Source organism: Saccoglossus kowalevskii, chromosome 13 (genome assembly GCF_978046115.1).
Source record: "Saccoglossus kowalevskii chromosome 13, keSacKowa6.1, whole genome shotgun sequence".
Lineage (NCBI taxonomy): Eukaryota > Metazoa > Hemichordata > Enteropneusta > Harrimaniidae > Saccoglossus > Saccoglossus kowalevskii.
The window spans coordinates 18,545,215-18,571,943 of record NC_140653.1 but is presented as its reverse complement, the minus strand read 5'-3'; the positions used below and the strand labels follow the sequence as shown (position 1 = coordinate 18,571,943).

The window sequence follows — 26,729 nt, the reverse complement described above, 5'->3', positions numbered from 1 at the left end:
ATAGAATTTGTAAACTTGAAGATTGCTCGCTTAATGAGATTGAAGATGAATGACACTACTTACTACTTTGCCCTAAATATTATTTAGACGGTAAAAATCCTGGCAGATATTGCATTCCCTGCTAAAATCACCAATTCATTCCAGAAACTTGTATATCTACTTAAAAACATAGATGAGGAAATGATCAAAAGCATTGTTGAAGTGTTGTAAACAGGTGCTTCACAACACGAAATAAAATTATATACTTTTTCTTTCGATGTTTCTTTACATGTGCTACTTTTTAGTTTTTGTTGACATCTGATAGAAATATCCCTTTTCTAAAGATGCAATAAAATATTAATATTGCTAGAGATATGTTCGCGTTCTTTTGATGTCTCTCCAGTACTTATTTGGACTTCTGATGTTTGTGTGTTTCTGCATGGAATTCAAATAGGCGACCTTAGCCCGAAGCTTTGCTAGTTCCAATTACATGTCGTCTCTCACAATCTGACCTCTGCCTTCATTAATTTGCAAAGCTGACATATTTATTTATTTGTTAACGACATGAGTAAATTTTACAATAATGAACAAAGTAGTCCCACAGTAGTTTTTTTTCTAACTAGGCTGATTATTTCCCCTTGAGGTAAATGACATGAACCAAGTCGTTTTAAAACTTGTATAAACATAGGTCGGCAGTGTGAACTATACACATATGATGACAGGGTTTTTAAAAGGTTGCACTCACCCCGGGCAATCACTGCGGGGGATTTTTTATACTGTATTTAATCCAATTCACGACGAAACCTTATTAAATTGTGCAACCTTATTAATCAGCCAGGGTCCACTCAGCTGCCAGACTTGTCGATGCGCATGCGTTGAAAATAGGATATGCGGAAGTCACAAACGAAAGGAAGCTGGAGAAATGTGTTCTTAGAGATGTAACATGTGAATTGTTGCAGAAAGAGTGTAAGCCTATTTTGTTCATGTCTATGATTTTCTACAGTCTTTAGGGATAACTCGACATTGTTTATTGATATTATGTGCAATGGTGGTGGTGGTGGTGGTGGTGGTGGTGGCGTCGTGAACGTGTACACAATGCCTGACAAACATGAAATAGGCTGCGACGGAATATGTAATATCTTGCCAAATCACAGACCCACTGTAGATGACAAATCTTGTTTATTTTGGCCGCACAGAATATATAAACAACATGCCTGTCTTAGCCTTTGGTCATACTGTTTTGGTACGGAACGTTTTATTACAAATTTGTTTTATTGCGAGCGAGTCCCTTAAGACCACCTTTCACCCATAGACGCGTGTATCCCAGGGCTTGTACCAGGCAGAGTTACGCTTTGTTGTTGGTAAGTACTGTAAATACTTTATTTTCGTTTGGAATTAATTTTCGCTATTTTCACTGAAGGATAAAATACAGCGAATATACCTTTTTCCTATATTTTACATTCAACCTGTCAAAAATCAGTGAAAATAAATTCCATACAAAACAAGCAAAAAGTCTTTTTTAGCGAAAATTTAATTCCAGCTAAAATAAAGTAATTTACAGTAAGTCAATTTCACAATCGACTGCCGCAATACTGTGAATATTAAATTAAGAAATATCACGGACAAGATTGACGACTCTTACTTTGCAAATTTGACCTTTTATCAAAATCTACCAACATAGCCTGCACTAATTGTTAATTTTTATTCGAGAAATTTGGTCGTTTTGGGTTGTATTAAAATATAACCGGATTTGCGTTCCAGTCAGAACGAGGTCTACAAACAGAATGTAATGGTGGAATTGTATAGCTGGGACAGTATTCTGATTCTGGTTATTAATATTATAATAGTTAAAGACCCCTTACAAATCTAATGGTTTTTAATGAGTACAGATCCTGTACAAGTAACTTTGTTTTAATGGTGTACATTGTATTGATGGGAAACAATTATTTGGATGTGGTAACGATGTACATGTGTACGATGGCCATCACCCATTAATTAATATGTAAAATATTGTAGAAAATCAATGCATCATACTCCCCATTACTGAAGCTATTATAGTTTTTTATTTCTTTCAAATAGTGTTTGTCATGTAAACATACATGATCCACATCATTTAGTCAATAGGTTTGCATATCATTAACCCTGCTACAGAACAACAAACTGTGCACAAAAAAACAAAGATTGTGAGAGTGAAAATTAAGAATCTATCTTGAGCTAGCCCACCACATTTGAACAGACTTCAAGCTATCCATATATCAATATTATGAATTTGCTATTACTAATAGATCAGAAAAAACATTTTGTTGAAATGCATTTCTGTAGAACAACCTTTATGCATTGGGCCATCCAGTTTATATCTGCACCCCCCTGTTGATGAGCTTGTGTGTTTACTTCATACAGGGTATCATTTCCATGGGTGTTTAAGTCATACAAAGTTTTATTTCCAAATCACCATTCACCATACAGTGATGGAAATCCAAAACTATAGTTCCTACTTATGGTGTTGATGAGTTCCTTTGTGCCACCATACAGAGTAGGATTTCCAAATATAACTCTCATATGCTAATTTACTAAGTTCAAAATTTTATATTTGATAATGGAAATCCAAACTAGTCCTGATTCACGGTGTTGATGAGCTCATCCGTGCCACCATCCTTATCTAATTTCAGTAATAACTATTTCATACTGGCCCAAATTTTTTACCATATACAGTCAGAATTCCAAGTTTTTTTTAGTCATACAGTCTTGGAAATCCAACCCCATCAACTGGTATGTGGCGAGATAAACTAGGCCATATTTTATTTAGTAGCCATAACTGCCTGGATTTCCAGGATTTTTTTTTCCATACTTGTCTGGATTTCCAGATTCTGTTTCTCCATATACAGTTGGAATTCCGGGTTATTTTCCCAATCATACAGTGCTGGAAAACCGACCTCATCAACAGGGGGGAGGTGCAGATATAAACTGGAATGGCCCATTTAGGTGCACACGTGGAGCATTGTATATGAGATGGAAGCAATGAGCATGTTAAACAATTGTTGATTCTGGAAAGATCTATAGTGGGAGTGTGGTTACTCAAAACTTTGTATTGTCCGACAGTGAATGCGGGGGATTCAGTGAAACCTAAGGAAGATTATGATGAAGATGAAAAAAAAAAAAAGAAGATAAAATTGGATGAATTGGTGTGAACATGGGTACTCGTTTAGAAGCTGGTGCAGAAAAAAAGGCTGTCATGAAAACTGCAATCTCTGTATCATTTTGCCATAAGAATAATTTGCAGCAGTGTTTGTTGTACGACTTTTTGTACTTTCATAACAATAATAACAAACCTTAAATGAGTCGCCGATTTGAATCAGAACGTGAAACAAATTACATGATGCATAATGTAGTTGTAAAGTTTGATTGCAATCAGTCGATGTATGTCAAAGTCATGGCTCTGAAAAACCACTATTGTCCTAATATATATATGTATATATGTATAGGTTCAAAGCATGTACCAAGATTGACAATAGCTGTCTATGTATAACAAGATCTGGATGAATTTAAATATTAAAATGACCCCCATTCGGCCATCTTAAGTCAGATCCTGAAACAAATGGGCATGCATATGTGTGCCAAGATGTATGATGTATGTGTGTACTTTGAATGTGATACGCCCTGGGCATGTCCGAGATAGAGGTGGACATGGATTGGATGCATTCACACACACACGCACACGCACACACACACACGCACACACACACACACACACACACACACACACACACACACACACACACACACACACACACACACAGGTCAAAACATAAGTACCCGTTTTCTGACTGCATCCAATGGGGACTAAAAAAAAAGCCGAACAATACACCTACCTGCATTCCATCCATCTATTCATTCACCATGCGAGGTTGTTGAATTGCGTTTTTCAATTGTAAATGATATTATCATGGATTATAGCCAAGACTTGTAAAAATGGCTGCAAATCTTCTCAGGAATATCTCATTGCTGCAACAGAAACCGACTGGAGCCACTAACAATATTTATGAGTATCTCTATTAGAGTTCAGAGACCTTGTGCTGTTAAATACGATTAAACCAATTTCCTTTTGTTAAAGCTTGTGAAGTGGAAGGTACTGAACACTATTTTAATAATTGAGATTACACTTAATTCACAGTAATTTCAATAGGTTTTGTTATTAGCTTTCTGAATGTACTAATAATAAATCTGCAGACACCTTGAGTTGAATGTCCAATTGTGTCATTATAAATTGATTGAACACGATGTAAGTTGCAGCTGGTTTAAAAATCTGGACTTTTTATTTTGCGGCCTTCTGAAAATGTTTTTCTTTCTAGGCGCAAAGATGAAACATTTCTGAAGAAGGTTATCATTGAGGATTGTCTCACATTTTGTTCCCCTAATCGCCATCAGATGGATTCAAAATTGTTCACTTCTTTTTGTACTTTCTCATTGCAAAAATGTTAACATAACATTTATTCATCTGTCTGGCTGCCCACCTAACTGAACAACCCCACATTGACCCATAAGTTGTGAACTGAGTCACAGTGTTGAAAGGTTATTATGAGTAAAGGTAGTAAGGCATTCCTTTTAACCATCGTGTAGTGGAGTTTGTCGATATCTCATACTGTATGTTGCATTGTTTGCCATATTCTTATGATAACTTAATTTAACACCTTTTCTTGTTTGTGGCTGTAATCTAGCAGTCAAGTAGGAGCATATATACAAAGTGGAATTTGATACATTAAAAAAACTTTTCAACGAACAAGCTGCCCTCTGATTGGTCTAACAGTTGTGTGTTTATGGCTGGGTAGCCAATCAGGTACAATCATGCAAGTAGATTCGCATTGGCGCTAATCTGGTGAGAGACAACTAAAATGCCAGCAAATAAATTTTGTTTACAAGATTGGTGCCTGCATGATGGTTTTGGGATTCTATTTTCACCACACAATACATTTTAATTGTCGTATCCAGTGTGAACAAAAGAAAGTATTTGGATGTGACGTAAATAATCTGAAATTCTGGTATCGGAATTACATGTATATCACCAAAAACAAATTTTGAATGTTAGAATGAGTGAAAATAAAGTTTTTTACCAAATGCTAAATTCTATCTCTGCTTTTTCTGGGGCGGACATCCAAGCATTTTAACTGCCTTGCAACCATTACTGGTGAAAATAGTTGTTGAAAACTCTCAGAAAACAGTACTTTGGGATAGTTGTTGAGACTCTACTGAACAGTGTAACAAGATTACCCCTACATGTGCAACATGTATAAATTTGGTTGCTCAGGATTACTTAAAGTTGAGTTTGTACTATTTCCTCAACATGAGCTGTTTTTCTTTGTCCAGCGTTCCACAGCAGCTCGTACAGAGCCCATAGAAATACGTGGTACAGTAGTGCATGTCCTAGCAACATAGTGGAACATAGCTCTGGCACTGAAAATAATAATTCTTCTGATTCGTTGCAGATAAATATGCCTAGCATTGTGCTTCTTGATGCGTCGTTGTCAATGGCAAGACCATTGCCAGCGACTGAAGGCAGTGAAGAGTATCAAAGACGCCATCTTGCCCAACATGGTATCACAACATTGTTAGACTACATGGCTGCCAACAGTCGGTTGGAATTTACAGCATTAGCTGCGTTCTCATCTCTGTGGGAATTGGTTGTTCCATTTACAAGGGACTACAATCAGTTGAAGGTTTGTCTTCTTTGGATTATTGTTGTATTTCATTATTTATAAGTTCTCCTTAGTAAGTAAGTAATAACTTTATTGATTTCGTATCCTTATTGGGATCTTGAAAATAATACAATAAAGAATGTTGTTTTAAATAAACAACAGCTAGCTAAAAAAGTAACAAAATAGAGTAAACAATTAGAAAATTACATCAATAAGTAAAACAGAACAAAAGTAAAAGAAAAAATACAAGAAATGTAAAATTGAGTGATTATTTTGGGGCAGCTGGTGGTTTTTTCAGTGTAATATCTCTGCGGTTAAAGCAGTTAAAAATGTATTTTGCATAGTCAGTGATTTCTTTGTTGTCGGTAGAGGTGAGAATTTTTATCGTGATTTCTTCCTCAGCTACACCAGCTGAGGATAAGTTATGTTCAGTGAACAGTTTAATCCTCTCCTCTTGGTGTAGTTTGCATTTTAGAAGAAAGTGTTTCTCGTCTTCTACTTCATCAAGATCACAGACATTGCATTTTCTATGGCTAATGTCAATATTTTTGTACCGCCCCATTTCTATCTGTAAGGTATGGGCACTTATACGTAGTTTTGTTAGGGCTGACCGATGGTTGGGATTTTTAACTACTGTTAGATATTTTTCATAGGTGTAATCCTTTTTCAGTAATCTGTAGGTTCTAAGTTTGTTTTTATGATTTTTAGATTTATTGTCATCATACATGCTGTTTTCAGCGACTGTTTTAAAACGTTTAATGAGTCTATCTAAGATTGGATGAAGTAGACTGTAATTGCTGTTATGTTTACATTGTGTCCATGCGTCGCCAAGGTCTAGAAAGTTTAGGATGGTTTTTATTCCTGTTACCCAATTTTGCACGCCTGCATCATCTAGCTGTATGCCCAGCTGGTAAGCTTCATGAACTAATGTATTATGATCCATGTCGTTTAATCGCATCCAATATTTCAACATTTGCCTTATACTTGAGATGGCAAGTGGAAGCCTACCAAGCTCAAGCAAGCATGCTAAATTTGTTGCTTTGCTGTTGACTTTTAATAAGGACTTGCAGAATTTAATATGTAATTTTTCCATGGGTGAGTTGAGATTGCCAAAAACCTTCCTTTGTTAATAATGCAATCGGACCAAATTTCACTACAGTACAGTATACAAGTTTAATTCTTGTTAGTTTTATATCTCGCATGAGCTGACTTCCTTGTGACATCATCTGTCACTTTACACAGATAGTCCATTGAGTAAAACTAAGATGATCATACCTTCTATTGCCTGTCTGTCCATTCATCTTGTCACCTGCATCCCAATCACGCTCCTTTATGTTCATTTACTTACTTCAATCTTGTGTTCAGCTGTTCATCCACTTACTTACCTGCATTCCATCCATTCTCCTGTCCATTTGTCCATACAACCTGCATTCCCACCTACCTGCATTCCATCCATTCTCCTGTCCATTTGTCCATACAACCTGCATTCCCACCTATCTGCATTCCATCCATTCTCCTGTCCATTTGTCCATACAATCTGCATTCCCACCCACCTGTATTTCATCCATTTTTCTGTCCATTTGTCCATACAATCTGCATTCCCACCCACCTGCATTCCATCCATTCTCCTGTCCATTTGTCCATACAACCTGCATTCCCACCCACCTGCATTCCATCCATTCTTCTGTCCATTTGTCCATACAATCTACATTCCCACCCACCTGCATTCCATCCATTCTCCTGTCCATTTGTCCATACAACCTGCATTCCCACCTATCTGCATTCCATTCATTCTCCTGTCCATTTGTCCATACAATCTGCATTCCCACCCACCCACCTGCATTTCATCCATTCTCCTGTCCATTTGTCCATACAATCTGCATTCCCACCCACCTGCATTCCATCCATTCTCCTGTCCATTTGTCCATACAACCTGCATTCCCACCCACCTGCATTCCATCCATTCTTCTGTCCATTTGTCCATACAATCTGCATTCCCACCCACCTGCATTTCATCCATTCTCCTGTCCATTTGTCCATACAACCTGCATTCCCACCTACCTGCATTCCATCCATTCTCCTGTCCATTTGTCCATACAATCTACATTCCCACCCACCTGCATTCCATCCATTCTCCTGTCCATTTGTCCATACAACCTGCATTCCCACCTACCTGCATTCCATCCATTCTCCTGTCCATTTGTCAATACAATCTGCATTCCCACCCACCCACCTGCATTTCATCCATTCTCCTGTCCATTTGTCCATACAATCTGCATTCCCACCCAGCTGCATTTCATCCATATTTAGATTTATTTACATTTCTATGTTTTGGTTATGTGGGTTATACACTCAATTATGATACGTCAGTATATGATTGTATTTCTTTAAAACATGACTTGGACTTCCATGAGTGCTGGCTGGTAGTACCACACATTAGCATTATAATAATAAACTTCATACACTTTCCTAATTGAGTGATATTATGAGTGACAGATCTGAATGACGTCGCTTTGATGTCATATACGTTTACTGAACGACGTGTATCCAAGACAACCCTTTGTAATTTCAATAAAAAAAATTATGTTCTAATTACTTGATATTATGCACAACCGCATTAATTAGTTTATCGCTTGATTGGTGGTTTATCAAGATTTGATTATATCCATTCATCCTGTGTGAATAATACTTCATCAATTCAATTTCATTTTGATGTTGACGTAACAAATTTAGGTACAAACCATTGAAATTGAAGAAATTGACTTCATCATTTTGCGTTCTGTCAAAATTCTGAAACATAGATAAGTAAACATCAAACTTTCCGCACTTTTTCCTGAATTTGATACTTTTCTATATTTTTGAGTGGGATTTTTTGTAAGCTGTTGCTTACTGGAAATTCAAGTTTATTATTTTGAAGACAATTATGATGACAGTTTTGCGACAGTAACTGTAACTTTAAGTTTAAAGGTCACTGCTACAAAATTTTCATAATTTTTCTTGAAATTTGCCAAAAAAAATTTATTGTCTTGTTTTTTCAACATAACCAGTCGGAGCATGCAACACAGTTTGTCTCTCATCTCAATTTGTACTGAACTATATCAGTAAATCGTTCAGGCACGAGAGTGAACTTGAAATAAAAAATGTCTATACCGGATTCTGTCGTAAATTCGCCTATTCGAAAAATCACTCTGGGCAATTTCACTGCTGGTGGGCGCTTATTTGGGCTTCAAAATTTCATAAAAAAATCATCAAATATTTGTTGGTGTACTTCTATTTAAATTTTTTGGTAACTCTCGCGTTAGATAACCTTGGATAAATTTTTACTTCTACAAAATTTTACAATTTTGACTGAATCTCGAAATGAACAAAATTTACATTATGTTTATTGAATTAGCATAACAAAATATCTTTTGTTATTTGGATGTCTAAAGATTAAAGTATACGTGGGCATCAGTTCACCCATCCAAATCACATTCTTGGGGAACACAGTACGGTTAATAGTTGTGGTATTTGCAAAGACCTGTCTATATTTAAAATAAAAAAAATCTTTCAAACTCTGTTTCCTTGATACCTTAATCCAGAATATCTTGTGATTTTACATACTATTGCATAATGTATCAGTAATTAATTTTTACAATTTAATTAAAATAAATATTTTTGTCGTTTTTGGTAAAAAGTGATATTTTCAACTTCTTGTTAAAAACCGCAAGTCCAATTGCTTTGATATTACATATATAGATACTACATGTGGACCTTTCTCAGATTTGTTCATTTCGTGATGATATCTTCAATTCTCTAATTTTGGTGAATATTTTTGTCATTTTTGGTAAAAAGTGATATTTTTGAATTCTTGTTGAAAACAGCAAGTCTGATTGCTATACATACTATACATATTGTTCAATTTCTAATGATATCTTCAGTTTTTTAATTGAAATGTGCCTTGCTAACAGCGGAGCTATCTCAGCCGATAGGCTGCTTGTTTATTTTGCTGGTTGTTTTTTAGTTCCCGTTCGGACGAAATCCAAAAACGAGGACTTTTAATTCGGTCTCCGTGTGTCCGTGCGTCCGTCCGGAGTCATATCTCAGAATCCCTTGTACCGATTCCATTCATTCTTTGCATGTGCCTAGTACTTTATGTAGGACATATGCACATGCAGTGGTTTAGCGATTCGATTCAAAATGACCGACTGGCAGCCATCTTGTTTTTTGAAAATGTTGTATTTTGGACATGCTTTGTTAGTTGTCATTCAAACTTGGTACATAAATTATACATGTTAGGATACATGTCCATGATGATTTATTTCGCAATTGGATTAAAGATGGTCGACTGGCAGGCATCTTTTTTTTGTTTTTTTATGCGGTATCTGTCAGTTTTCATTCAAATTTGGCACATACATGTACTTTATACATGTCAGGATGCATGTCCATGACAATTTGTTTCAAAATCTGGTCAAGGATGGCCGATTGACAGCCATCTGACTTTTTGGCCTTACTACTATATTTCCACAATTTATGTACCATTTTCATTCGTATTTGGCACATACATCATACATATCAGTGTGTTTCATAATCAGATCAAAGATGGCTGAATAACAGCTGTTTTTATTTTGGCCATATTACTATGACATGAAACACGTGTTTTGATGTAAATAAACAATCTGTTGTATACGCCACTTGGAACTCAGGTTTCAAGGACACGCTCGCGACAACCCCTCCGCTTTAATATGACGAGCACAAAGAGAACTTAACAGGGACTGTCATTTTCAATGACTTGTTAAAGTTTTGGTACTCGCAAAAGCCCCAGTGGCAATACATGTAGTTAAATTAATAGAAAATATGATGTAGGTAGATAATAAAAAATATTAATAGAACATAATTAAATTATATAAAATAGAAAAATAATATACCCTGTATTTAATCCAATTGCTAACTATTATCATTAGTTTCACAAAAGTTGGTTAGCAATGTCTCGTGATTAAAATGTTCAGTGCTACATTTTGCAGTTTTCCCTGATGCGACAAACTTGTGGGAATTTGTCTCTCGTGAAATCAGGATGGTAATTGTGTTATGCAGTCATGTGACATATTTAATTGTCTGCATTGTTTATGCTAATAAGACTGTATTTACTCTATTAGAAGCGCATCTCTAATAGAAGTGCATACAAACTAAAAGTTCCATGTATTGTATACTGAATCATTGAAGTATGACTTATGGAAACATATGTGTATTGTGCACATGCGCTACTAATAGAGCAAATATGGTAATTTATTGGAAAATGTGCATAATACATACTATTGAGATTTGCATTCAAAATAGTTTGGATACCTCATGTTATTTTTCAGAATTTGAAACAGTCAATATAACTGTGAAATTTTTGTTCTGGAAGTTTGTTTGATGCCACAATCTGTAACTTAGTGAGGGCCAAGTAGGGGAAAACTATGAACTTGTTGCAGTAATTTTTTTTAATATTAATATTTATTAGGTGCATAAAAGTCTTAGGAAAGGATAAAAATGGTCTTACAAAAATAAATTTGAAAACTATATTCTAAAAAGAAAAGAAAAAACCTATTTTAAAAATATAAAACAGATCAAAAACAAATATGAATAAACAATGAAAACAATTTGCAACCAATGGTGAATACATACTACAGGTATGTTTATGAAATTCACAAGTGAGAATGCCTTTAAATCTTAAAAAATGTCAAAAAATAATTTTGCAAAAATCTGTTGATTTATGGAAAAAGTCATTCATGGTACTAGAAGGTATATTGGCTAGATTTTATTTTCACTGAATCACCCCTTCAAAGTGCACACAATCAACTGGAATTTGTGATGAAAAAAGGAAACTGGTGCTGAAAATGTTAAGAATATGATGTTTTTTTTACCTGTGTAATGATAATAATATTGGTGTACTTTTTACAGAGTTCCTTGTTAAAGCTTGAAGTCTATGATAAGACAATGATGGAAACTGCATTGGCTGGTGTCAGTACAATTATATTGGATGAGTGGGGGTCTGCAACTCCATGCCAGGTAAAAGTTACACTCGCTTCACACACAGTTTTCTTCTCTTTAGATATTTTTCAGTTAACTTGCCTTATGTAATCATTAAAACAGGGACTTATGTTTTAACCTCTGTGTGTCAGTGCTTCCATGCGTGCATGCATGTATCTTAGAGATGCCTGGACAAATCACAATCAAACTTCATACATACTTCATACATTATATTATACATATGCACATCAATTTGTTTCATGATCTGATTCAAGATGGCTGAATGGCGGCTGTTTTGTGCTAAAAAATCATCAAAATCAAGCATTTCTCGGCTGTTTACAGATGGATTTTGTTCAAACTTAATATATACAATGGACGCAGTCTGAAAACGGGGACTTATGTTTTGACCTCTGTGTGTGCGTGTGTGCGTGTGTGCGTGTGTTTGAACCTGTATCTTAGAAATGCCTGGACCAATCACAATCAAATTTCACACATACATCATACATGATAATATATATGTTCCCGTCAATTTGTTTCACGATCTGATTCAAGATGGCTGAATGGCGGTCATATTTGTGCTAAAAATCATCAAAGTCAAGCATTTCTCAGCTGTTTACAGATGGATTTTGTTCAAACTTGGTATATACATTAGACATTATAGGATCTTGATGCACATTAATTTGTTTTCTGATCTGATTCAAGATGACTAATTGGCGGCCATTTTTGTGCTAAAAATCAACCATTTCTCGGCTGTTTACGAATGGATTTTGTTCAAACTTGGTATATACATTAGACATTATGAGACCTTGATGCAAATAATTTTGTTTTTCAGATAAAATTCAAAATGGCCGACTGGCAGCCATTTTGTATTAATGAATATGGTTCTCGTGCCATATCTCTGACTTGCTTTCACTGATTATGTACAGATTTTAAATATACATTATACATCATGTCATAGATAGACAGATTTATTGGTTTGACGATCATATTCAAAATGGCCAAATGGTGGCCTTTTTTGTGCTAAAAAATCATCAAATATCAAGCATTTATGGATGGATTTCGTTCAAACTTGGTACATATATTGAACATTACAGGTTCCTGATGCACATCATTTATTTTTCAGATCGGATTCAAAATGGCTGTCTGGTGGCCATTTTGTTTTAATGAATGGGCTTCTAGACCTATATCTCTGACTTGTTTTGACTAATAATATTTTCAAATTTTAAATATTCATTATATATCATGTCATAGATAAACAGATATATTGTTTGACTATCCTATTCAAAATGGCCGAATGGTGGTCATTTTTGTGCTAAAAAAATCATCAAATATCAAGCATTTATGGGTGGATTTCGTTCAAACTTGGTACATACATTATACATTACGGGTTCCTGATGCTCGTCATTTTATTTTTTTAGATTGTATTCAAAATGGCTGACTGGCGGCCATTTTGTTTTAATGATTGGGCTTCTAGAGCCATATCTCTTAAATGCTTTGACTTATTATATTTAAATTTTATATATTCGTTATACATCATGTTATATATATAATCAGCCATTTTGAATACATATATATATATATATATATATGTATTCAAAATGGCTGATTTTGAATGCTGTTTCAGCGCAATATCTGTCAATATAGACAAGTACTTGTTTGACGATCAGATACAAATGTCAATCATTTTAATGTTAAACAATCATCATAATCGTATTCCTGACATGTTTATATTCCAACTACATTACTAAATATAACCAAAACTATGTATCTTAAATTTGATAACTAACAGGGACTGTGCCATGCATGGCTTGTTGTAATTTGCATGACAATGGTTTGCTTTAATTGTTGTCATTAGAAACAAGTGGGTATTGTCATTATCAGCAGTACTACAATACATACATGTACATGTACTCTTGCATTAGCATGCAAGGACAGTTTTGCAACATCTTGGTGGATAGTTTTTCCCGGAAAATGCAGCCTAGGTAATCCCACCACTATCCCCTTATCCACTCCCAAGGTATGGAGGATTTTCAGACTTGGAATTTGTACACCCCCCCCCCCCCCCCCCCCCCGCCAATATACATGAAGTTGAGTTTTTAATTAGTTCCTGTTCAGGCGTAGCGTGAAAGGCGACTATTAAATTAAATAACTGGGACATTCATGTCTTGTTAAATTAATTAAAGATGCAAAAAAATGCTTGGTAAATCTAGAAAATATTCATGGGGTGAAAACATATTTTTTATGGTTAATGAATGTGCCCTTGAATTACATTATTTGTAAGGAGTTGTCCATTTGAAATCATTGGGGAGGGTGGGGGGGGGGGGTGGCTGGAAGATTTGTTTGAAAACAATTAGCAAGCTAGACACTGAGATAAAAAAGAATTGTATACAAAGTTTTGCAGAAACAAAATGTTGGTAAATTAAAAAAAATGTACAAACAAGACACTGCAAAAAAAAAAAAAAAAAAAAAAACTGGCATGCTCTTCCTACCTAACCTAATGATTTCTAATGTTTGACCCCTAACTGATTAACATTCGTAAATTTTTCATTTCATCATTATTTGTTTATGCAGGATGCAAATACCAGATTTAGAGCACGTTCACAAAACAAAAACTGATTTGATTCTGCTCATCGCAAGTGTTTTTATGCTTTTTCATTTATTCCTTTATTCTTCCATTTATTTATTATATTTTTTCTAGTTGATTTTGGTGACAGATGGCAGGGTTGGTATTGGAGCCGGGTCTCTCAAACACATGCTAGATCATTATAAACCTGCAAAGGAACAAAGTTTACCGATACCTTTCCCGTTTCCATGCAAGATACAAGTGATGCTGATTTGCAGTCAAGCTGAAGCTCTGCAATCTGGTACATTGAATCTGTTTCAAAAACTCATTGATATTAATAACGGCGGTGGGAATGTACATTTCCCAGAAGGTGGGCTCAGTCTGAAGAGCGTGCAGCAAATGTTTTTAAAGTTTGCCGAAAGTGCATACGCACCATTTTATGGCACGCTGAGATGTGGACATTTGAAATCTGACATTCAGTTGGCTCCAGCTCCCGAGAGGTACTACAAAAAACACGACTTTAAGGTAGTCGATAAAGTGATGTCACCTGACTTAGAAATATGCTCCTTCTTAGACATCGGAGACGTCAGTAGTCCGCCAGCGATATCACGACATTTGGTCTTACCGACATCCACAAAAGGTTAGTACTATTCACAGTTTGAATTGTCAAAGAGGAAGTTCAAATTAATTCTGGGATCTCTAATAACAAACACAGAAACCCAATTTAGGAGTTTACCTTGGAATCTATTGATCATGGGTTCTGAGCGGAAACTAGTACTACTATTATCATCTATGCATTTGTTTCTAAATTCAACTTCAGCAAGTGTATAATTAGGCTAAAAAAAGAGATTTGTTTCTGGTTCTGAGATGAGGCTTTTCTTTCTTTTCTATTACAGTATTTTTGCATAAACCAGAAATAAATAGTTGTGAGTCTCCTAATTTGAATTAAAGAGTGTGATAACCAGAAACAAATTTTTTTAGTTACTACGAAACGTAAATCATGGAAATTGCAGAGAATGGATCAATATTTGTGACCCTTAAGGTCACACATCCTGGTACTCTGTGCAGGTTTATCCTAAAACAGCCATATTTTCTAATGTTTATTCAATTTTCGAGCTTCAACCACAACGGATAGTAAATTTTTCTCTCTAGAAAAGACTAGGATGTGTGGCCTTCAGGGGTTGCGCATAAAACCTGATTTCAAAATGTCAAGATGGAATCTTTATCATGCTGTTCTATCGTAATAAATTTTTGGGTAAGAGGGGGAAAAGTCGCATGTGGATTGATACTATCACTGTGTTGCAGCCTGAGTACGTACGGGGTTGTTCTAAAAGTGTACAGTTATATCACATTTATAAATATAAACTAATGACAGACAATGTTGAAAAACTACAATTGAACTTCGCATAGACAACAGGGTAAAAAGCAGCAATGAGTACTACAATTACTAAAAAATATCTGTTTTCAATTTCAAGAACACCATCACAGATTTTGAAAGATCCAGATATAAAGCTAATTTAACTAACGCTGGTATTGACAATATTAGAGAAATTGACCTACTTGACTGATCATTCTAAATGTGTCACTCCGCCATTTTAATACAAGTTAGTTTTCGCTAAAATTGCATTTACAAACATACTTTGGATTACTTTGCCTATGGGGACGGGTACATTGACGTGATTTTTTGTGATATTTGTTATAATGACAGATAGTTCCTCCAAAGATGGTGAAGAAGAAGACACAACAGAAGACGGCAAGATACCTTCATTTTGCGTTCTCCTCCATGGAAGTCTGAAAGTTGAGAATATGGTTGCCATAGTACAGCTTGGGTAAGACTCGTGCTGACCAATTATGAAAATTCTAGTGCACAAATTCAGTGCTGGAAAATGTCAAAAATGATTTAATCAGTTATTGAAATTAAAAAGTAAATTTTTCTGTCCATTAGAAAAGTTGGATAATAAAAATACTTGTCCATGGCAAAATAAATTGCAACATACATTTTTTTTTTGTACTACGATAAATACTACGAAATGTTGGTTCATCTTTGAAACTAAGAATGCAAGTCTTTGGACATTAATACCTTGGAATTACCATATTTTTTCAGTTAGTGAAAACTTTATTTACCTGACCATAGGAGCAGGCAATTTTTACATTTACCTGTTCCAGCTAAAATCTGCTCGTCTGAGACAGGTGGACAGGTTTAAATGTTTATCCCAAGCGTACCATGCTGTACTTTGATTATTAGCAGATCACATTGTTTTTATTTGTCAGGATACATGCACGACATTCAATAAAGTGATGTCACACAGTCCCAAACATATGGTTTATGTAGACAAATTTACTTTAAAGAAATATGTGTAGCTCATACAGTGGCATTCAGTGTCTGGAATTGTTGCCTTGCACAAATATATAGTCTGGTCTCTTAATCTCTGGATTATTAATTGCAGTGATAGAGATTAAAGTTGTATTACCATCAAAATTTTGATTGAAGGCTTTTACATGACAAGTAATATGTGCACTATAATAAATCCTTCAGCTACGTTTCTCGCAAGATTAGCTGATTATCACCGAGCAGTCATAGGGCCTCGATTGTGATTGAGCTTTCAACATCTTAGGGTGTCATCAAGTCACCGAATTGCATGTGGTATTATCTTTTTGACGATCAGAAATGGACTTAATTACAAAATAAATATTTTGAATGAATAAAGCATTAGTCTGAGATGCAAATCAGACTTTCTACGTAGCCATTTTGTCCATCATTTATAGGACTTATTTTATAAGATGGTTATTAGCACCCACCCGGACAAAGTTCAGGAGGGGGCTTGTAGTTTCACCTTCATCAGTCCGTTCGGAGTGATTTCTTGAAGATGGCTGGACCGATTTTTTTTGAAACTTGGTACAAAGACATAGTGGTCTACCATACATGTGCACATCAATTTATTTCCAACTCGATTATATATGGCTGACTGGCGGCCATTTTTAATGCGAAAATTTAGTCAAATTCCTCGTGTCCAATGTCATTTCTCAGAGATGGCTTGACCAATTTTGTTGAGACTTGTAACAAAGACAAAGGGACCACCCATACATATGCACGTTGTTTTACTTTTTTGAAATGATACATATACATATTCACATGGATTTATTTCCTGATTTGATCAAATATGGCTGCCTGGCGGCCATTTTGAATGACAAAATCCTGTAAAAAACAATTTTTTGAGTGTGTCCACAATTTCTCGGAAATGCCTGGACCGATTTTGCTGAGACTTGGTACAAAGACATGTGACCACTGGTACAGATTCACATTGATTTATTTTTTCAAGGATTCAATTAATGAGCTCATTTACATATTTAATTATTAATTTGAATTCTTATTAATATCTAGTGAACTAGTAGTCCAAATCAGACCAAACTTGGTAGAGACTTGATTTGTCAATATAAGATGTATGCTATGCATTATTGAGTTTCAATTTAATTAACAAGCTCATTTGCATATTTAATGAACTTTGAATTTTTTTTGATATTTTGTGAACTAATAGTCCAAATGAGACTAAAGTTGGTATAGACTTACTTGATCTGTCAATATACGATATGGGCTATGCAATATTGAGTTTCAACTTAATTAACAAGCTTATTTGCATATTTAATTAATTTTTCTTAATAACTTATGAACTAATTGTCCAAATGAGACCAAACTTGGTATAGACTTACTTTATCTGTCAATATACATGTAAGATATGTGCTATGCAATATTGAGTTTCAACTCAATGGGCTCATTTGCATATTTAAATTAATTTTTAATTGTTGTTAATATCTTGTGAATTATTAGTCCATATAAGACCATACTTGGTATAGACTTATATGTCGATATAGGGTATATGCCTTGTAATGTTTCAACTTAATCTTCCTACCCGATTTTATACATATACATTCAAACTTTATAATTCATAGCCAACTATAATCACATCTGACAAGTGGGGGCTGTGTCATCTTCAGATGACTTGTTTTACTTGTGTACAACTCTGCTAGAGAGAACATTGATCGTTATGTACTTCCTAGGTTAGTTGTTTTAATATGCACGCAATGCATGATGGGATGTATTGTAGTCAATAAACAATGCTGCAGTGCTTCAAGTTTTAATCAGTATAATGCATGAATGCCGTAACTTTAAGATTTGTGTTTTGGTCAAGTTACTCACAGCTACAAAGGTGTTGAATGTCACACGCAACGTAACATTACCGTAATTGGTATAGTACAGGTGTGATGGTTCAAATACCAAAATGGCTACAGTAACATAAAGACTTCCCTGGCGGCGATGATAACATACGAACACGGAGCCAACAGATGAGGTTTCAACTGGTACTGGTATTATTATACTCTGCAAATATCAAGTACAATAACGCGGTAAAACTCCACTACTCCAATAACTAGATACTTAAACTCCAATACAATTCAACGAGATCTCAGATCTGAACTCAGTGCTGAACAACTCCCCTATATATACCCCCACTGTCTATAAATAGACCATTACATCAGCATACATAATGAGTCTGGAACTTACTACAAATTTCTAGAATCTTCCATTACCTTCTATTGCCTCCTACAGTGTTCTATTACCTATTCAACCATTTTCTAAAAAATATAGAATATTCCACCCAGACACAGTACGGTTCTAGAACATTCTCAGTGACACGGAAGTGGTAAATAAGTCGTATGCGACATTGAACTAATCTTTGCCAACACTAAAACTTTTATTAATAACCATTGTGTGAAAAATAAGTGATTTACTTTTACATCACTGAACTCTTATAAATTGCATTTCTTTTAGAACTGACTGGTATGGTATGATGTATTCTTGGGCAGATAGCAAGAAGAAATCAAATTTAATGTTATCAGTATTTCAGCCTGGGGATGATAGTATTGATTGGCTTGGAAGATTTTCACAGTTCGCTCCCTGTTCAGGTAGGTCAGCTAATCTTCTGTCTAATGCACATAGCTGAGGTAATCATGTATGTAACGTAGTATTGCTAGTTGAGTTGGGATATACAAGCAAAAATAAATTATTTAGACCACACTCCCTCTCATTCTGGCTATCAAATGGTACCTCAGACAAAGGTAATCAGTTCATTAAATGAAAAATTCTCTGAAAAATTATTTTTGCTCTCAGGAGCGATTGAAAACCTGTTGTTGCAAATTTGACATGAATATTGCAGAGCATGGATTATATGTTAAATTAATAATGAATGCTCACACATGTGTCCACTTTTCCTTGAAAATCTAACAAAATCGAGAACCAAGGAATAAAAAGACATGTTAAACAATTAAATTTGAATAATTTCCACCCATTGTTATGTACTTACAACACTGGAACACTAACTATAGCCTTTACGTGTTAGTAGAAAGCAGCACAGTTAAAACTATGAATTGTCACATCTATATGGAGAAGGATAATTCCTGTATTTTATTACAAAAAATCACGCTAATTTGACCTTGTGTGTGTATCTTTGTATCAACTTCAATAGATCTTTGATGTGAATGACTGATGAAATCTCATTGTTAGAGCCATGAGACTTGTTTTTTCCTTTCAAAAATTGTTTTTCAATCTTTTCTATCATTGTGTCCATTGTTCAGTATTGTTACCATGGAAACAGTGGATGTGATGATGTAAAAAAATGAAACAATTGAAGGGCAAAAATATATTTTATTTTGTAGGTGACAAAAGTAGACAAAGGATTCATTTTCAAGGTTTTAATTTTGGTTATTAAAAGTAAAATGCACAAAATTACATACATTCAAATGCAATATATCTGATTGTTTCACTGAATTTTGAATTATTAAAGTGTACTTAATTTACCATTGCGTACATGACTTGGTCAAATGCTTTGAAACAATGTCAAAAAAAAAATGATGAGTTTATTTTGTGAGAAGTTTGATTCAGCTTTAGAAGGTTAACCAATACATTTTAATAGTAAGTGTTATATTTTATGTATTTATAAATCTTTGCATCTTTTATCAATTTTCCCACCAGATTTTTAGCTTGTTACCACAGCTTCCATAATATAGTGAAAAAAAAAGGTTTTATAAAATATGTGTGATATTTTTCCCCCCTATAATTGACAAAATTTAACAGATGTGTTAAATACTGAACATGGAGGTATATATGAATATTTCAGCGTATTTCTTCATATCTGTTTCAGCTTGTTTTCTGAGAAACTATCGCGTATTTGTATGTTATTACATGTATATTTAATATGTTGAAACCAGATACTGACGCAACATATCCAGGTTTCAGCCATGAATGTTAGCCTTTAGAGCTTTATGAGTAATTGATAACAAATTTATTCTTGTTATCGATGTTGTTCTCATAATGTTCAAACATATCCAAATCCACTCTCTACTGATTTTGTTGGAAGTTAATACAAAGACAATTCCTAATTGTGTCATATTGTTAAGCACTTTTTAGCTCCACTGTCGACAAATTCAACACAGTGGAGCTGTTCATATTACTGATTGTCTGTTGTCGTCCGTCGTTGTCCGTCGTTGTCAACTTTACAATTTCAACTTCTTCTTCAAAATTACAAGTCAGAATGTTTTAAAATTTGATATGCAAGTACCTTGAATGGTTCTTTCTCAGATTCGTTCATTTCATGTCAAAATCTCAAATTCTCTATTTTTGGTGAATATTTTAGTCATTTGGTAAAAAGTGATATTTTTGACTTCTTGGTCAAAACGGCAAGTCCGATTGCTTTGATATTACATATATAGGTACTACATGTGGACCTCTCTCATATTTGTTTATTTCGTGATGATACCTTTAATTCTCTAATTTTGATGAATATTTTTGTCATTTTTGGTAAAAAGTGATATTTTCAACTTTTTGTAAAAAAAAACCACAAGTCCGATTGCTTTGATATTACATATATAGGTACTACATGTGGACCTCTTTCAGATTTGTTAATTTTGTGATGATTTCATCAATTCTTTAATTGAAATGTGCATTGCTAACAGCGAAGCTGTCTCAACCGAGAGGCTGCTTGTTTAATATATTGTGTGATGTAAGCAAACCTCGCAACACCAGAAATGCTGCATTATATTTCATTAATGAAGTTGAGGTGTCATCTGATAGTGGCAATGTACGAATCTAACCACTGGCATGTTATGATGTAGATTTTTGAAAATGATGTATCGTTTCATTTCAGACTATGAAGTACATCCCTATGGTGAAGACGACTCAAAGACCCCATTTCCTGTCAGACCTCTAGAGAAGAGAAGTTACGCACAGAACACTGTTGTTTGGATTAAACCTAGTGGATTGCAGGTGAGAGAATTGATGCAACAGGCAATCTTAAAGGGTGGTGGTCATTGCGCCACATCCTGTTACATGAAATTGGAACATGAGCTGCGCGACTACCATCGCCCTTTAATGTTTTCCTAGATTGTATTTTTGTACTAAGTCTTCATATACAAATGTAGTATTGTTTCTAATAATTCAACAAAGTTTACCAGTAGTTCAGGAAATGGTTATCAATTCCAAAATGCATAAATCTTGTAAAATTCACTTTGATGGAATTTCAGACTGTCATCTTTAAATTGTAACTATAGAAACAGGAAAAGATGTATAATAATAATATATCAAGAAAATCACAAAATATGCAGTGTTTTGTTCATGAATATCTTATAAATAATTCTACAAGATATCTACATTATTGACCAGTTGGTATGACCATGTAACTGGATAAACATCTACAGTATCATGTTGGAATTATGGGATGTTATTTCTTTTTACTTGATTATTAGATTTTGAGGGCATCCTTCAATGGATTCAATATTATGTTTTACAAATTCACAAGTGAGCATTTTTATGTGGATGAATACTTCATATTTATTAGATCAGTTGATTTTGATGATATGAACTATAATTTTTCTGAGATCTCCCAAGAACTCTCTAGATTTCATTCACATATTGTTTTGGTATTCTGATAGGATTAACTCATACTAGTAAATAACAAGCAGTTTCTCGACTGAGATAGTTCCGCTATTAACAATGCACAATGACATTTCAATTAAAGAACAGAAAGTAAGTAAAAAAGTAAAACATTGAGTAAAAAAGTAAAACATTGACACGGACGACGGACGTCCGTGTCAATGTTTTACTTTTTCGACTTCTTCTTGAAAACTACAAGCCTGAATGCTTTGATACTTGGTGTATATGTACCTTGGGTAGACCTCTCTCAGATTTGTTCATTTCATTATCTTATCTTCAATTCTGTAATTTTGGTGAATATTTTTGTCATTTTTGGTAAAAAGTGATATTTTCCACTTCTTGTTAAAAACAGTAAGTCCAATTGCTTTGATATTACATAAATAGGTACTACATGTGGACCACTTACAGATTTGTTTATTTCATGATGATATCTTCAATTCTCTAATTTTGCTTAATATTTTTGTCATTTTTGGTAAAAAGTGATATTTTCGACTTCTTATTGAAAACCGCAAGTCTGATTGTTTTTATATTACATATATAGGTACTACATGTGGACCTCTTTCAGATTTGTTACTCCGTGGTGATATCTTCAATTCTCTAATTTTGATGATTGTTTTTGTAATTTTTGGTGAAAACAGCAAGTCCCATTACTTTAATACTATACATATTGTTCATTTTCTAATGATATCTTCTGTTCTTTTATTGAAATGTGCATTGCTAACAGCAGAGCTATCTCAGCCGACTGGCTGCTTGTTACCAAAAATGACAAAAATATTCACCAAAATTAGAGAATTGAAGATATCATCACAAACTGAACAAATCTGAGAGAGGTTAACATGTAGTACCTATATATGTAATATCAAAGCAATTGGACTTGCGTTTTTTAACAAGAAATCGACGACGGACGATGACTGACAATCACTCATATGATAAGCTAAGCTCGACTGAGTCAACAGCGGAGCTAATAAAAGTATGAATAAATGATTTTAAATTTTGCTCAACTCTTTAAGCCATGTAGCTTTCTGGTATTGAAGTATCAATTATGCAAATTATTAATTTTAAAGACTAAAACGCAAGTTGAAACGTTCCCACATATCAAGATATCTGCTTGGCTTTATTAGAGGCCACGCCTATATTTTTTAAGGCTTTGTGTGACATATTTCCAAGAATGCATTTTTGCTCGCCTGTGATTGGTCAGTGGTGGTGTGGTTATCTTAATATAGCGCTCACTGTGTTCTTTTGCATGAGGATGCTTTCAAATATAATCAACATTAAAGAAAGTCTGCGTAATACCAGCTCCTCAATTTATAATCTTAAACCTAGGAATTACTGCAAGCACTATGAATTAAACATTGTTAGCCATGAGATGTATCCATTTCAAATCCGACACAAAAATCTGATACTAGTTTTTTGCAGCATCTCTGAATGTTAATTGCAAAGCATATATTCCCAATTGAGGGTTGACCATTATAAACTGGGAGGGGGTGGGGGGGAAGCTCCAAACACTATATCACTATATGAAGGCAATTATAATTGCACCCCCACAATAGTTGTAGCCCCCCCACTTTTTAATGGTAAACTCCTAGCATATCATTGTTGGATTCATTTTTATTTTAAAGCGCTATTGTAAAGCTTGATTATGTCACAGTCCTGGAGGTGGATGAAAGTTGTGCTCCCTGGTATCTTCATTATGTCTCACCACAGCTTCCAAAAATCCCACAAACCAAACACAGCCATTTTGACTGTCCCAGAATCACAGAGAGGCCATCCTAAAAAAAGGGGGACAATTTTGCAATGAACTTCCATCAAAGGTTTCCTCAATCTACCCTATAAATTTGGACATTAATTGCTAGCCTGAAAAGCCTCACCCTGTGAACTGCCACTGTTACAAAATGTTTTTAAAAAATGCAACACAGTTATCTTAATGGATCTGATGTAATTCTAGTGAAATATCGTGTTCATTGTTCATGAAACAGTATATTGTGATGATCAGGGATAACGATGTATACTGCCAAAATCTTGTATCAAATACGTTGTTCATCTTTCTACCACTTCAAACATTGCCATGTCTCAATTTATAAAAACAAGGCCACCATTCTTTCACCTGTTGTGCAGAGCCTACCATAATGTCCATGTATTTCTTTGTAATAAAACTGCCAGCAAAGTTTATTATGGTTTGTTTCAGGCTGACATTCAGAAAGTTTTAAGACAAGCCCGAAAACTGCCAGACAAACAGCAAGCATTTTATAAAGTGAGTCTCAACATATCATTATTTATCCTGCGTATCTTTATAGTGTTTTTCACGAGAAACAACAAACATACTTTTGCTTAAAAGACAAGATTATTAGAGTAATTGTTCCGCTTATTATTATGATTCCGCCGTTTTTTTCGTCACACTTTATGTCAGCGCTGTTGGACCGATCAGCTCCATACTTTGCACAGTTGTGAAGGTGGATGAGATCTGGTGCATATCCTAAGTTCAGACCTATAGGTCACATGACCAGGCCGCCATCTAAAGGTGAAATTTTCAATGCCGAATTGCGTACCTTTCTGGTAGTAGCAGTGGGACAAGAGCTACAAATTTCATCAAAAAAAAATTCAAAAAGCGGTCACCTGACTTTTTTTTTTTGGATTTTTTTACAAATTTTGTTTTCTATCTCATTTGCATAATGTTCGACTAATCAACTAACCCTGCATATCTTTGAAAGATCATATGACATAGTATTTAATTCCAAAACATCAAGTCCAGGCGATAAGCCGTTTTTTTTAGAAGAAGATTTTAGAATGTTTTTTAACATTTTTTTTCTTATATTCTAGTCATGTGACCTCATTAAATATACAAATGTGTAATATCTCAAGCACTATTACAGATAGGAACATGCAACCAGCGCAATATTGAAGCCATGGGACAAGAGATATGGCTAACTTAATAGATTACCATATATGGTCATGTGACCTCATTAAATATGCATAAATGCAATATCTCAAGCATTCTAACAGATAGGGACATGCAACATGTGCATTATTGATGTCATTGGACAAGACATGTGACAAACTTATAGGATGAACATATATTAAATATGCATACATGTAATATCTCAAATCACTTACAGGTAGGGACATGCAATATGAAAGCTACAGAACAAGAGATGTGAATAACAAATCAGAGGACCATATATGGTCATGTGACCTCATTAATTATGCATAAATGTAATATCTCAAGCAATGTTACAGATAGTATTATGCAAGCAATGTGTATAACAAAAGATGTGACTAACATATGAAATGACCATATATAGTCATACAACCTCATTAATATGCATGATGTTAATATCTCCATTACTGTATGTAACAGATACGGACAAGCAGCCATCTCTGTAATATCTTGCGCACTTTTACAGACAGTAACATGTAACACATTTACTATGAAGGCTGTGCAACTCCATTGATAAGTTCTTGTCAATGGTGCTAATTTTGGAACGTTGCTAATAAGTCACGTGGACTCGAAACCCCACATTGCTTCAACGCAGCTATATTTTTCATTGATTTTCTGATGTGAATGTAAAATTAGGAAATGGGTATTTTAACTGGATTTTTATTTTAACTGATTCATTTCTGCAAGTGAAAGTAAATTAGTTTACAGTAGTGAGAACATATTTGTTATAAATAAAACATGCTGGATTTTTTTATCAAAACGTGTAACTAGTAATACAAAGTTATGCAGATAACATTTGAAGCATTTGTTAATTTATTGTAGTCCTTGTGAGTCCAGAGTATACATACATCTCAAGACACTCCTTGATAAATTCTCTTCAAACCTTACATATACCTATAGTTTAACTCTGTATGATAATTGTGTTCATGTTTCTATGTTGAATGGGTCTTAAAAATTTAGAGGTGGTGCAAGCAAAGTAATATTACAGTATAAATTTTTTTCTTTACAGGAATTGAACAGACTGAGAAAAGCAGCCTTGTCTATTGGCTTTTTAGAACTTCTGGAAGGTGTGGCATCTATGCTAGAAAGAGAGTGTACTTTGCTTCCAGGAACCGCCCATCCTGACGCTGCCTTGCAGCTGACACATGCAGCTAAATTATTAAGATTATCAGCTGAAAGAGACATTTTACAGAATATTACTCCACTCCAGACAAATTTTACAGAAAATGATTAAAGTTAGGGATCACTTTTGCATTAGGACTCCCTCTGGTGCCAATATTAAGGAATTTGGATAGGTTTATAATATCAAGCATTTTGTCATTATATGATCAGTAATAAAATGTGCATTTATTGTGAAAATCCATGACACAACTTATTTCATAGGTGATTTTTGGAGCAGAGTAATGAAAAGAAATTTATTTATCAGTTTAATTGCGCAATTTTGTAATGATAGAGGTCAGTCTAATGAAATGTTGCCTTTCACTGTGTCAACTTGTCCACCAAATTCTGCAATAATATCCTGAGTGGATCGTTTGATGCATCAACTTCCTCCAGTATGTCCTACAAATACAAAATGTATGCTTTATTTAG

The 26,729-nt window shown here is 34.5% G+C and overlaps 2 protein-coding genes across 2 annotated transcripts in view; one reads left to right on the top strand and one right to left on the bottom strand.

Moving 5' to 3' along the window:
* Window positions 1-851: 851 nt before the first annotated feature.
* Window positions 852-26,498, top strand: LOC100378151 (integrator complex subunit 14-like). The gene is made up of 9 exons (XM_085507008.1): window positions 852-945; window positions 5,460-5,690; window positions 11,592-11,699; window positions 14,359-14,863; window positions 15,932-16,052; window positions 19,049-19,182; window positions 21,420-21,538; window positions 24,390-24,455; window positions 26,149-26,498. The coding sequence occupies exons 2-9, from the start codon at window positions 5,466-5,468 to the stop codon at window positions 26,371-26,373; spliced, it is 1,503 nt and encodes a 500-aa protein (XP_085363134.1). The 5' UTR covers window positions 852-945; window positions 5,460-5,465; the 3' UTR covers window positions 26,374-26,498.
* Window positions 25,784-26,729, bottom strand: part of LOC100378002 (tetratricopeptide repeat protein 37-like) — a 55,027-nt gene continuing 54,081 nt past the window's right edge. Inside the window, exon 44 of the mRNA XM_085507009.1 lies at window positions 25,784-26,699. Coding sequence (XP_085363135.1) covers window positions 26,619-26,699 — 81 coding nt within the window. The 3' untranslated portion in view covers window positions 25,784-26,618. The remainder of the gene's footprint in view (window positions 26,700-26,729) is intronic.

Excerpts from the sequence above, each read along its gene's own strand:
- LOC100378151 (XM_085507008.1), top strand. The coding sequence starts at position 5,466 with ATGCCTAGCATTGTGCTTCTTGATGCGTCGTTGTCAATGGCAAGACCA. Across the intron at positions 16,053-19,048 it reads GTTGCCATAGTACAGCTTGG|AACTGACTGGTATGGTATGA; the intron begins GTAAGACTCGTG and ends CATTTCTTTTAG. Across the intron at positions 21,539-24,389 it reads TTAAACCTAGTGGATTGCAG|GCTGACATTCAGAAAGTTTT; the intron begins GTGAGAGAATTG and ends GGTTTGTTTCAG.